The 14,024-nt window shown below is 40.1% G+C and overlaps 1 protein-coding gene across 1 annotated transcript in view; it reads right to left on the minus strand.

The window, feature by feature from the left end:
- Positions 1–2,871: 2,871 nt before the first annotated feature.
- Positions 2,872–14,024, minus strand: part of gmds (GDP-mannose 4,6-dehydratase) — a 221,983-nt gene continuing 210,830 nt past the window's right edge. Inside the window, exons 10-11 of the mRNA XM_034237438.1 lie at positions 4,592–4,660; positions 2,872–3,371 (exon numbers count right to left, since the gene is read on the minus strand). Coding sequence (XP_034093329.1) covers positions 3,309–3,371; positions 4,592–4,660 — 132 coding nt within the window. The 3' untranslated portion in view covers positions 2,872–3,308. The remainder of the gene's footprint in view (positions 3,372–4,591; positions 4,661–14,024) is intronic.

The raw sequence follows: 14,024 nt of genomic DNA on the forward strand, positions 1-14,024 counted from the left end.
GTTTAAGCCTACAAATGAATTATGCCCGTAATTTTACAAAAATAATGTCATCAATCAAATGATACTCTTTTGGTATAGGCTATTTCATGCTGAAGATTAGTTTTATGCGTCACAGATTATTGCAGGTTTGTTTTTTTCAACTTCATATTTCTTCCAAAATTCTTCAAATATTGCTCACTCCGTCTCCTGGTTCATTGATTCATGAGCTGATTGTATTATAATTGTAACTGTGCGACGTATTTCTTATTAGTATATTTCGGAAAGCTGCAGATTGATACAAAGTTAGATTGCTGTTATTATAATCGTCCCATAACACTTCTATTAGAACATAGCTAGAAATGGCAAAAATCAATATGTTGTTATCAGGCATGGTTTTTAGTCATTTCGACGTTCTTTAAGAAATGATGGACGAAACATCAAGATACTTTTGCAACCTTAGCAGCTCGAACCTGAAGTGTTAAGTTCATACTTAACACTTTATTTTGGAAGACAATTTAGATTGCGCTTCCACAGAATATTATTTTCTGATAATTGATCAACATTTTTCTTTACCTTACTAAATTTGGAAACAAGCAAACAACACTTCAAAATGACTGCTTTGAACGAAGCGTTTCTTCTACCTCATGCAGTTTTCAACTATTTTCTCTTAAATCCTGAAAATCATTATATTCGTCTCCTACAGGGAATTATGGAATCAAAAGTTTAAATCGACCGTTTCATCTCCTTAAAATGTTTGTGTAGCTGCACGGAGGTTTTTATTTCGTTACAGAGGTGGTCCAAATCCTGACAAGTTTTACTTTGAGAGCCAACAATAAACCTGATCACACGGCTCGGCTAATTGTTGTTGAGCGGTCCGCAGTGCACCTGCGCGAGGCTGCAGCTCAGAGTGTGTGTGAGTGTATGTGTGTGTGTGTGTGTGTGTGTGCTCTCAGCGCGGTTTCAGGGGCCCAAAACAACCTCAGTGCACATCTGGATCCAATTGAAGCAGCGCACAGACGCAGCCCTGTCCAGGAGGATCACAGAGTCTTTAATGTCCTGTAGGTGCTGTCCCAGAAACACAGAGGCCTCCACCCTCTCACACATAGCCCCATAAGGTGGATGTCAAACCACTATACTCCAACATAAAACCAGTGGAAAATAACTAAGTAAATGTAATAAAGTACAATTTGTATAGGCCTACTTCATTCTTTTCTATTTTGCAGCTACTTTATGCTGTAGGCTAGTAATTTTACCTGACAGCTTTTGTTACGTCACAGGTAGGCTACTACATTTTTATTTTCTTACACACTGAAAAAACTGAAACGATTACTTTAATTAAATGTATTATGTCAACACATTTCACACAACTATTAGGTTGAAAGCAATAATATTACGTTTAAATAGGTTTAAATTAATATTATTGCTTTAAATCACCAGTTATGTGACATTTGTTGTTTTGTTAATTAAAGTCAACGTTTCAGTATTTTCAGTGTAACATAAGAAAAGCTTTAAAATATCCCACAATGCTTTGCTTTATACTGACCTATATATATATATATATATATATATATATATAAACGGTTTATACTACTCATAAAAGCGGCAACTTATGTATCAGACTCAGTAATCTAATAATATTATATATAACAATATAGGCTATTATCACACTAGCAACTCTGCATGCATGATAAAACACTAACTATATTTATTTTTCTGTTGGCAGCCTACTTTTTATTGTCTAGGATTTTTTAAGTCACATGCTCTTCTTATGCTGCAGTAAACATCTGGACACTGGTAAATCCCTCAAATACAATAAACAAACAACCTTTATGGAAATAATGTCCCAAGGATAAATCACAAAGATGTTATTACATGTAATTAATATGTTTCTAATATATGTTTGTGAATATTTTTATTTCAATTTAATACATTTTATAATCCGGGAAGCTGCACTGAAAAAGCTGAAACGTTGACTTTAATTAAATGTATTATGTCAACAAATTTCACATGACTGTAATAAGTTAGTTTAAAGTAATTAAGTTGAACCTTGTTTGAACCTAATATTATGGCTTTCAACCAACCTAATGTAGCTATGTAGAAATATGTTGACGTAATACCTTTAATTAAAGTCAACGTTTCAGTTTTTTCAGTGTAAGAAAATAAAAATGTATCAAACAGATACTAAAAGTGGCTTCTTTATTTCAGGCAGTTTTTTTTTAAACAAAGTGATCTTTAAAAAGATACAAATCTTTAAAGATGAGCAATATTCACGTGCAGACGCTATTGTGATACGCTTTTGTAATTAAGTGTAAATTCACTTGAGAAGAGGGAAACCGTGCTGCTTGTTGAAGCGAGAGGATGCATCTCACTGGGTTTAAATGTCTGCTGTTAGAGGAAAGGTTTTCCCTGCAGCAGGCTCTGCACGCTCACTGCACCCTCCACATTTGCAGCCAGACAAGAGGCGTTTGAGAGCGGGGCTCTGGGGCTCCGGGAACCCGGCAGAAACACACTTCCTGCCGAATAAAAGAGCGCAGTGTGCTCGGAAATAAAAAACCCTGGAAAGCTGGAGCGAGCAAATTGCAGAGAAACGACAGGAGCTGAGCCAGCCGACCTCTGCACAACCTGGGCACACACACACACACACACACACACACACACACACACACACACACACACACACACACACACACACACACACACACACACACACACACACACACACACACACACACACACACACACACACACACACACACACACACACTTAAATCCTGCACGAAGATTTGCTTGCTGCTGCCTTCAATTCACACACCTTCAATGGCAGGCCTAACAGGATAATCACATAAACAACATCACAGTTGTTTAGCATTGAAGACTCTCTCGGACAACATATAAAAGACCAATCTTTATTTAATGAAACATGTGTTCATTGAATGTCAGACAATCAATTGTATTTTCCAAAAAGAGATAAAAACTTCATTATTTCAGTCATTTATATTTTCTGCCGTTTCATCCTCTGTCAGAAACAACATATTTCACTGATGTAAATCAATTACAATCAAAATAAACCCTTAAAATGTGGAAATGATTGTGGAAATATAAAAGGCATCCCTGCTACATGATAACAAAATGGAATTCAAATGACATGATGACTAGAAATCATAGAATGCATTTAACGAAATAGACATAAGACTGCAATGAAAGGTTACGTTAATTCTCAACAAAGACTCAGTTACTTCATTTGGAAATGTCACCAAGATAAAAATACAGCATGTTCCCGCCACGTTTGGAACTGGAGTGCTAAAATGGATGGAATGACTGATTTGGACTCAGGCGTTTGGGTTTTTCTTCATGAGCAGGACGTCAGCATCCACCATCTCCTTCACCAGCTCCTGCAGAGGCAACACAACGCTGTTTGAGTTTCATGAATAGGGAAGGCTTCATAAATAAGTAACAAAAACCCAGTAAAGCTGCTTTATCTATACGCAGGACTGCCATTAATACAAATGCCCGTTCAGTATCAGCAATAACATTATCTAGTCATTTATTGACTGGTGATTATGGCCAGATATAGAACCAACATTTATTTAATGCTTTACAGACCAAAATGTATCCCCTGCACTGAATTTGGAAAAATCTAACTAAATGAAAAGGAACAGTCAGGTCAGAGTTTATTTGAGAACTTGTATCAATCTCAGGCAGCGTATTAGCAGTAACACAACATAATATTTAACAATATGCAGCCCTTCAGTCTCTACAGTGTATGATGTGAAAATTAAGTTGTGTATATTAATGCTTATAATGAAATACAATTAAAAAAAAAAGTTATTTGGGTCTTTGCTTTTAAGTTTGGAAACCGTTGCCTGATGTCAAGCATGATACACTGAGAAAGCTGACATTTTAACTTTAATTAAATGTATTGTGTTGTTTTAATTACACATAACCGTATGAGGTTAGTTGAAAGTGATAATGCTAAAGTCAACGTTTTAGTTTTCAGTTGATAAAGTTCATATCTAAATATGCGAGCTAATTTAGTTAAATATGTTGCTTTGCTATATTTTGGAATCCAGTGAAAAACATATTCTCTTTTATTATTTTCCTTTAAAAAAAATGTTCTATTAAGGTAGCACTTTATATTCCATTCCATATAACATATTGTATATTTAGTCACACCTAACATAACATATAATTACTCTGAGACTTAAAAGTGTGCCTTTAATAGATGCTTATTTGTTGATTTTCTAATGAATTGTTTGATGTTATGGGCGTCAGTAGTCTGATGACAAAAACTGGGCTGGTGCTCAGTCACTAAGACATACCATTATCCTTCATCTCACTATCCAACCCACATACCATGCTATCTCCACCCACCGTCTACCTTTGTAGATACATATAGAAATACAGATTCATAGAGAGTCACAGTTACAGCATTCCTGGTCCTTTATGCTTCAGACCGGTCCTAATTCAAAGGTATTCTTTGGCATTTCATTTTAGGACAGTCCTTTCTGTGGCAACATATTATAACTCCAATCATTCCATGTCTGTATTTGTGTGGAAAGGTTTCCTCATTCAAATCATCATATACATTTTCTATCAACTGTGTGACACGCACCTCAAAAGTGACCTTTGGCTTCCAACCCAACCTCTGGAAAGCTTTGGTGCTGTCGCCTTGTAGGTAGTCCTGGTAAAAAGAAAAAGAGAGATAGAGAGACAAAAGGGGGGTGGAGAAATGGAGGAAAGAAAAACAGATTATCTGTCACGTCTAATCTGAGGAGGAGAAACCTGCAGCCATCGTCTCCGTGTCGTCCTCACAAAGACGTACTGGATGTAGGATGGTGATGATTACTCTGACACACACACACACACACACACACACACACACACACACATACACACACTATCCCCTCTCTCGGGGAAAAAGGGAGGTCACAGAGTCTCGCTGGCCATCAATCCCCCTCCTCGGCTCCGTCCAGACAGCCCCCGTCGGTGCCAGAGCATGATGAATTGTGGGACTCTGGTGGTGTAACCCCCAGCCCAGGACCCCCCACTCACCCCCCCCCCTCCTACTCAACCTCTTACTCATTTCCCCCCTGTTGTGTTATGCACCGGGTTCAAGATCCAGTGAGACCCCTTCTTGAGACCACCAAAGCGACTGAAAAAGAACCTTTCAGTTTCAAGAACTCACTCTTTTTTTTCTCCCACTTCTATTTCCATCTCAATTTGTTTCATCAACAGTATTACGTTTGTTTCAGAAACACACATGTTGGCCTCGAGGGGTCTAATACAACATTGTGGAGTAACCCGATACTGAGGAATCTTCTTTTTTTAAATGACAGACACTGTATCTGGCATGCTAACTCCAACATAAATGAAGTTTCCAAGAAAATCCTTTGTTCAAAGGACTTTTAATTGATCTTTTTTTTGTTTTGTTTTATGTGCTGCTCTCCCCTTTTCTTTCTGAAGTTGTTTTTGCTTCTGCATGAAAATTACAATTATAACATTATTTAATTTAACTTACATGTTTAATCATATTATTCTAAAACCACCTACATTGAGTCTTCACAACTTTGGAAGCTAAATGCAGGGATTTGTTTTAATTCAGTCACAAGAAGATTCAAGTTCACTTATACTTGAGTGTTAAGTTGTTAAAGTTTAGCCACATAATATATGTAAGTAGCTGCTTTAGCTAACTTGGCCCCTAGGGTGTAACGGTTCACAGAAGTCACGGTTCGGTTCGTACCTCAGTTTGGGGGTCACGGTTCGGTACGGGTTCGGTACAACAAGAAAAAGCAAAAAAAAGTCCCAAATGCATAATTCCAGGTTTGTTGTTATTTATGTTTGAACAGTAGTGCAAGTTTCAGTTTAAAAATAAAGAACTCTGACATTTTGAATAATTAACTGTATTAAACAGTTAAAAACAAACCACAAACAGTACCACACACACTCAGAATGTATTGAAAATAATACATAAATAATAAGTAATTGTTTCAAGGGCGCATAGACGTTGAAAAACATATGCCAAAAGCTTCCGTTATTTATTTTGGTCTCTCGGCTTTCATGTCTATTGGTTTATTAAAAACAGCGGGGATCAGCTGTTTTTGTCTTTTGCCGGGCTCCGGTGATTGGCAAATCTGGGTGATGCCTTCTGATATGATTTAGCATGTTTGGCGTGTGTTCCCATTAGCATACTGCACTGCTATCGAACAACGCCGACACACCGTCCTCGTCCAATCCACCACTCATCCGATCCACCACTCGCACACTTCATCGTTATTGTAGTCCACAGGGAACCCGAAATGTTCCCACACAGCTGATTTAAAAGAAGCAGGTGGGTTCTAGCTCCTGTGTGTTATCTGAACTCGCCATACTAACTTTTCTTCTTCTTGTATTTTGTTCGTTTTGTTGTTGTGTTTCTTCTTGTTCTTCATTTGTTGTTTAAGGGCGGCTGGCAAACAGCTTTTAGGCGCAATACCGCCCCCTGGATTATAAATAGTGTAACGGATGCTGCCCGGAATGACAGACTTTTTTCCCACTCGTAAAAAAAAAGGCGTATTCGTCGTGTGACTACATGTGCCGAACCGTGACGTCCGAACCGTGACGGTACGGGACGCATACGGAGACCGTTACACCCCTTCTGGCCCCCAATTTAAAATTAGCGGGGAATTGGAAGCACTGTGATTGGTCGGCGTGGGCTTCTTTGGTTTTCTCCTTCAAGCCTCGGATGTTGTATTAGGGCTGCATACTAATCTTTCCGCTATCGTCACAGAACTTCGACTTTGTCATTCCTGCAAAAGACTATTGTGCAATGGCGGCAGATAAACTCACAATGCCCTTCAGGGCGGACTCTCCTTAGAGTGAGGGGTCAGCGACCATGTTGGTCGTCTAACCGACAGGTCTTCAAACATGAAGTTCATCCTTTAAATGTTGCATTATGGGGCTGATTTTATTGCAACATCTATTTATAGATCTAGCCTCCTAGGCACCACACTGATGCTTTCAAATTGAACATTTACATATTTTAGGTTGACAATTTCTCTATTTTTTCACATTGAAATCTGGGCCTATATATCAGGAAAAAAAGATTGCAAACAAATTATTTCCCCGACAACGTGCAACTCTTTATTGTTTACTGTACATTTGTATGTTTTTGATGGTGTGTTGGATACATGCCTTTGGGAGAAGCAGAAAACAATCTTCTACTGAGGTTCACAATAAAGTCAATCTTAATGGAAATATTCTCCTTTTCAGTAATACTAGCAAAGACCAACTCAATTGCAAATGTTATGACTTTACGTCACAGTACTGTAAAAAAAAAGAAGTAAATTCAGCAACGGCACTGAATAGTTTTATATTCACGTGACGCGTTCTCGCGGAAGCCAATCAGCGGTGAGGATCTCAGCCTGCCGTCACTGACGTTCAACCAGAAAACATCAGCCATTAGCTGTTAGCAGTTAGCACACAGAGATCACAGCTCCTCATATCTGTTCAGAAACTGTACAAAAGTTAAACAAGAACAAACCACAGACTGTCTGTGTCATGGCGAATACAGTCGCTGGTTTATTTATGTCTGTAGGCCGTTGTTATGAGTGTGGCGTTAGCATATACAACGTTAGCTTAGCCTGGTTGACCCAATCTCCATTCAGAAAACAAGCATTTTAAAAGGTTTTTCGCCTGCCGTCTTGTCTGCAGACTTGTCAAGCATTAATTCATGGTTTTTACTAACCGGTATCAGTATGTTGTTACGTCGGCATCATTTAGAAACGTGTATTACAATTTAATCACGGTAAAATATGTTCATTTTGTTGTAGGTGTAGCTCCCGAGCTAGCGCGTCTTGTTTGAATGATGCGAGTAAACCATAGACTGTATATATAAATGGACGTAGTGTCCGTGACGTCACCCATAGGATTCTGCAGAGTTGCCGTGAAGCCCTTAGTAGGCGGAGTCGGCCACTAACGGCTTGACAGCAACGTCAGAGTCTAATCCCGCCTGCTCCAAATAAGGGCAAAGAGGCGGAGCCGAGGCGGGACCTGCTGCCTCCGAACTGGAAGTAAACAGAGCTAGCTCAGGCTAAGAAGCTAAGCTAACATGAAATACATGCATACCAAGTTACTGCTAACAGTGTAGTTCCCCTATATAAACGTTACATTCATAATCAAATGAGACAATCTGCAAGAGAATTAGCTATATTTTATTATTCTTAATGCTTGTCATTCACACGTTGAGAAAAGACGGACTCCACCGCCCGGACCTAACGGAGCCGCAGTGGGCTAGCTCCGGGACGCCGGCTGGAGCTAGCCCCCTGCGGCTCCGTTAGCTCCGGCGGCCACCACTGGGATAATTGGGTCCCCTATTAACATTTGCTCCCGTTTAGCATTATGGGCGTCATAGCCATAGACTATAAAAGTCTTACCCAAGGCTGAATCATAAACTAAACTGTATATGTATGCATAAAGGGTTACGTCCTTAGCTGGCTAATAAGTAACAAGCTAAGCTACCAAGCACACAAACACCTGCGAACGGGGTTAACATGTATAATATTATCATTTTAGACTTCTTGGAGTTCTGTTAGTACATTCAAGCGCACAGCACGACATTTTAATTGTCTGGTATTTGTAACAATATTCTCTAAAAGGCACAATCACCACGAACACGGCTAAAGCTAAAGGGTCAAGTACAGTGCTATGACTAACTAACGTTGTCGCCTCTGTGGTTGTAGCCTAGCAGAGTGGACAAGTTGCTGTTAGCTGACAGTGAGGCATGTACGTGTCCATCAATGTGACCACGCCCTAATTTATGTAAAAACTTTAAGACCTAATATAAATAAAAGGGTTGTGTTCATCCATCCATCCATCCATCTTCTCCCGCTTATCCGTGGTCGGGTCGCGGGGGTAGCAGTTCCAGCAGAGAGCCCCAAACTTTCTTTTCCCTGGCGACATCAACCAGCTCTGACTGGGGGATCCCAAGGCGCTCCCAGGCCAGCGAAGAGATATAATCCCTCCACCTGGTCCTAGGTCTACCCCTTGGTTGTGTTAGAAAACAATTCACTCACAGATTCATAATCATGAAGGTGGAATCTAACTATATCGATAATAATATTTATTGCATCCATGGGTAGAAACATGTTTTTTTTCTGCTGTAAAGTTGGGCATTTTAACATGGGGGTCTATGGAAATTGCTCCTTTCTGCAGCCAGTCCCTAGCGGCCCATGTATGAACTGCAGTGTGTGGCACTTCCGTATTGGCTTCCCGGCTGTTCCCCAGAGTTTGCCGCTTGGAGTAAACACAGCTGGCAGCCGCGGTGAAACTCGAGCGACTAGAGCGATGCGATAGGAGCGTTTAGAGTGAAGCGAATATTCCCATCGCGTCTGGTGTGAACGTAGCATAATGGAAATATTCTCCTTTTCAGTAATACTAGCAAAGACCAACTCAATTGCAAATGTTATGACTTTACATCACAGTACTGTACAAAAAAAGTAAATTCAGCAACGGCACTGAATAGTTTTATACTCCCAAATAAAAAAGGCAGGCTTTCCTGTTGTCACTTGTATCACAGGGTAACAAAAGAAACATGATACGGCCTGAACACATCCAGTACAAGGTGTTGGATACAGTTGAAGATTAGACTCTATGGAGGCCAGTTAAGTTCTTCGACATCTACCTCGGAAAACTTTCTGGACGTGACTTTTTGAAACAAGAAATGGTTTTCCTCCTAACTGGGGCAACGTAGCGGTGCATTCTTTTCTGAAATATTGGAGGCTGTGGCGCAACATTTCCATTAATTGGCATCAAGATTCTAAGCCCAAACCATGAAAAACAGCCCCGGGACCAGAACAACACAGTGAAAAATGAGAGCAATGCTTCTATCGGACGTTGAACCTCTTGAAAATGTCTTCACTGGGTGATCCTATTACAGAGGAACGCTCACAGCAGCACTGGCATAGTTCAGCCTTTAAGAGAGCAAGGTCCCACATCTCAGAGAGGCTCAGCAGCGTTTAATCACACACTTCTGATTACACACAAATGCAAGAACACTGAACACAGTGAACAAGTACAGGCCGATTCAGACACTGCACAGTTTGAAAGCGCGGTTCAATTCCAGGTCTTCTTATTTTTAACTCCACATGGTGCACATATAGCCCCGCAGATGAAAGCTACAGCCCATTTTCTCCTCCGTCCGTAACGGCAGCACAAACAGCCCTTTCTCATGTGAGCAGCTCTGTACATTACTCACGTCAATTGTTGGCTCTGAAGCCATAACTGGGAACATTTTCAGGGTAATTACCTACAGCAATGAGACATACTTTATCATGGGGCTGAATGTAATTATTATAGGGTGACTTACTCCACAATTACATCAAATAATCCACTTGCTTGATAATTATATTGATTGGGGTTTGTAATGGAGAACATTTTGTAGCTGGCATGAAAGAAACTGGTCTCGTCACGAACACTGGAGCTAGTCTATGAAGTGTAACACATTATATATTATTAGAAGCTAAATCAGGTTTAACATTTGTGTTTTTCTGACTCCTGTGTTGCTAAATGCCAACAGGGCGGGTCTCATCTGAAGTCATGAGGTCAATGGCAAAACAAAATGCAAGAAAGTTGTTTAGTTCCTGTGTGTGCAAACATGATTCAATGAACTGATAACAACTCAAAGCTGTGACAAAGTGTCCCCTTGAAGAAATACCAAAGGATGAAGGAAGAGAGAGAATGCAACCTAAGAAGACCCCAGTGACTTGTTCAGTTGCCATCGATCTTTGATGTACTTAAAGTGGACCTATTATGCTATATTTGAAAAATATATTGTAGGGCCATACAAATTAAAATTAAAATACCAAAAGATCACCCATTGTAGCCATGCCTCATACTGCTCATACCACTCTTTTGCAGCCCTGTTCCTAACAGGCTGATTCTGCTTTAAATGAAATGGCTGCTGCTAGCCACGCCCCTTTGTAGCATCACGCAGATTTCCCCCGTTAAGAGAGTTTTCTACCGGGATAAGCTCAGCTAAACGCTGCAGTGATTAAATGCCATATTATGCTCCCAACCATTTCAAGCTTTATTTCTGAAACAGTATGGAGCTCAAATCTTTCTCTCTCGCAGGGTTTACCACAAGGACATTACGTTACACATATTCTCTCCACGTAGCCTACAGCGTTAGCTCCATGGTTAGCTCTGAGTGTTAGCATGCTTGCTAATGTAAACACATAGCATATTACTCCCAAAACACGCCGCGCATTGTTTCTGATACAGCACATAGCTTGACATGTTCTTCCTTAAGTGTTTACCACTAGAACAGTGCCATTAAATGTATTATATATATATATATATAACAACTTTACTCTAAGTGCCTCCGGCAGACATCCTGCTGAATACACAGACACACAGCTGCGACTGTATACAGAGACGATAGGTTGGGACGTGTCACGTCAGCCGGATTTCGCCAATGACCAGGGGCGAACTGGGACTAAAAATCCGCCCGGGACTCTCGAACGGCCCACTTCGGTACCCACCGGCCCACCTCGGTACCGCAAGTAAATACCGCTAGTACATTTCAAAGGGGGGGGGGGGGGGGGGGTGCTAGTGGCCCATCGGGATTCGTCCTGAACGTCCCGATTGCCAGTTTCTGGACGTTTTTTTTTTTTTTAGATGAGGGTATGGAGGAAAAGAGAGAGGGTTTTCTTTTCTGACACTTGGTGAGTTCCCTGACACACCGGGGATACATATTTATGTATAAAATACATTAAAAAGTGCATTTTGCATAATAGGTCCCCTTTAAATTAACTTCAATCAGAACAACTGACACAAATAACTTGTTTCTTGTTGCTAGTTGGTCATAGCTGACTGAGAAGTAAAACTTCTCCTTGGCAAAACTTAACCGACTAATCTGCATAGGCAACCAATGGAAAGATTGTTGTCTTGAGACGTCTTGTCTCTGGAGATGGAGAAGACATTATTGTAGCTCTGTGCCATCACCTTTCTATGTACGAGATTACAAAACCAGACTACTAATTAGGCTGCGGGCTAATAGTCCACACAGACATGAGCAGAGGATGATAACTAAAACACAAAGACCCTTGTGGCCAAACAACTGGAAAGCATAAATCGACTAATTGGCCAAGGGTTGGTTAATAACTCAATTCATAATAATCATAATTTTAGTAAGCCTTTTGCCAAAAAAGAAAATGATTGCTGATTATTAATGTTGCAAAGCTACATGTTGTTGTAGTTACAAATCCAGTTGATTGCTCTCTTTGCTGACCAGCTACATAAATCATTGAGGACTCAGGATGACCTTTACTGACAAAATGTCACGTATTGTAAGTTGACATCAGATGCTTGACATATCGTGCTTTCATTTTATTGATCAGATATGATTGAGTAATGTTCCTCTATTGCTGATTGTGTTTAAGATATTTCTTGGTGGTCTCCCTGGTATTGTATTGGCACTAATATGAAAACCATTCAAATAATACCCAGTGCTACCGGGAAGTAAAAGAATCATGTCTATTATCAGCATTATCGCCATGCCTGGCCACTAAAATCTCAGTCTGAGCTTGGCAGGACAACATCTGTTGAAATCAGACTCTTGTCTGCTAAGCCTGCCGTCTTAGCAGACAACCACACAGTTCAGCATCCAGGAAGTTAATCCAGCGCCTGGTCTGTCTCCACCAGGATTTCTGTAGGTGACAGACAATCTCACCCTCGCAGATCCGTGTGCAGTGTACGGCTCAATTAAATAAAAGCTGCTTCCAAACTGCTAACAAGAGCAGCCAAGTGAACTCACCCCAAACAGAGCATGTAGCAAATAATTCAAAACAAACTACTTACAGATGGGGGCACAATATAATCTTCATATGGATCCGATTTGGAACCAAACCCAATGTTTCGGTACATCCTGTTTAAAGCACTGCTCTGCCCATGTCTGCAAATATGCAGCCGTGTTAATAACAACAAGTGGTAGAAGAGAGCCGAAGATTAGCCATGACAAAGTGTGCCCCTCAACCTGCGAGCATTAGACACATTTAAGAGGATATATGTCAATGAACTACGCCCAATAACTATCCGAGACCCTGTTACAGACCTAGCATCACAGTCTCTGAGGAGTGGATCAGGAATTAAGAGGGTGAGGACTCGCATGCAAACGGTTTTCATATGTGAACCAATTGGGAGAAAAAATAGACCACAGTTTCATTTGTTATGATGTCTGATGATTTCAGAGCAGGCAGAGCACTGGTGATACTGAATGCAATTTCATAATTTTCTCCATCATGCCCATCATCTACGCAACAGATTATTGTGAGATATTGTGAGAGTATGTTGATCGTTCATTTTATGTTAGCTAGTTACTCAACACAGACACACAAGTCTTTGTTTCTGAATTTCACGTGTTGAAAACAACTCAATACTAGTTTCAATAAGTCTTAGTGGTTGTTGCTGCGGAAGAGCTGCCAGAGACATGACATTTGTGAATTGGCTTTAGCAGTACAAAAACTGGCAGTGTAGATGCTCAACCAAATGTAATTGTTTCAACATCCAAAAATGAATTGATTCAAGTTTCTAAATTAAATCAATGACGAGTTCCCCTCAACATGAGCTGCAGAGTGAAATAACGCTGGACATGGATTTAATTGATGTACTTATGTCAATTTACAGTATTGTTAATTGTTAGAACTGATAAATTATCTGGGAGACTTTTACAGCTAATCACATACGCACTTTGTTTGACTGCAAAAACCTGTGAAGGACTTCTTATTTCTCAAAATATGACTTCTGTTGCTCTGAGGCAAAGGCAGAATCAGCATGACTGTGTTATGGTTCTTTTAAACATCTTAGAAAGGAGGACAACTATTCACATCCTAATTCGTACCATCAGAGAATCTTGGTGTTCTTTAACTGCGACCAAACTTCTCCTTAACCCTCTCTTACAAAATATGTTTTTGTACCTAAACACAGTCAAACATTGTAAATGATCTGAGGTAATGCCATTTTGTAATTATTTTTGGAACGCAACGACAAATAATGTCTTGCTGGCAATATGT

The sequence above is a fragment of the Gymnodraco acuticeps genome, unplaced genomic scaffold (assembly GCF_902827175.1).
Source record: "Gymnodraco acuticeps unplaced genomic scaffold, fGymAcu1.1, whole genome shotgun sequence".
Lineage (NCBI taxonomy): Eukaryota > Metazoa > Chordata > Actinopteri > Perciformes > Bathydraconidae > Gymnodraco > Gymnodraco acuticeps.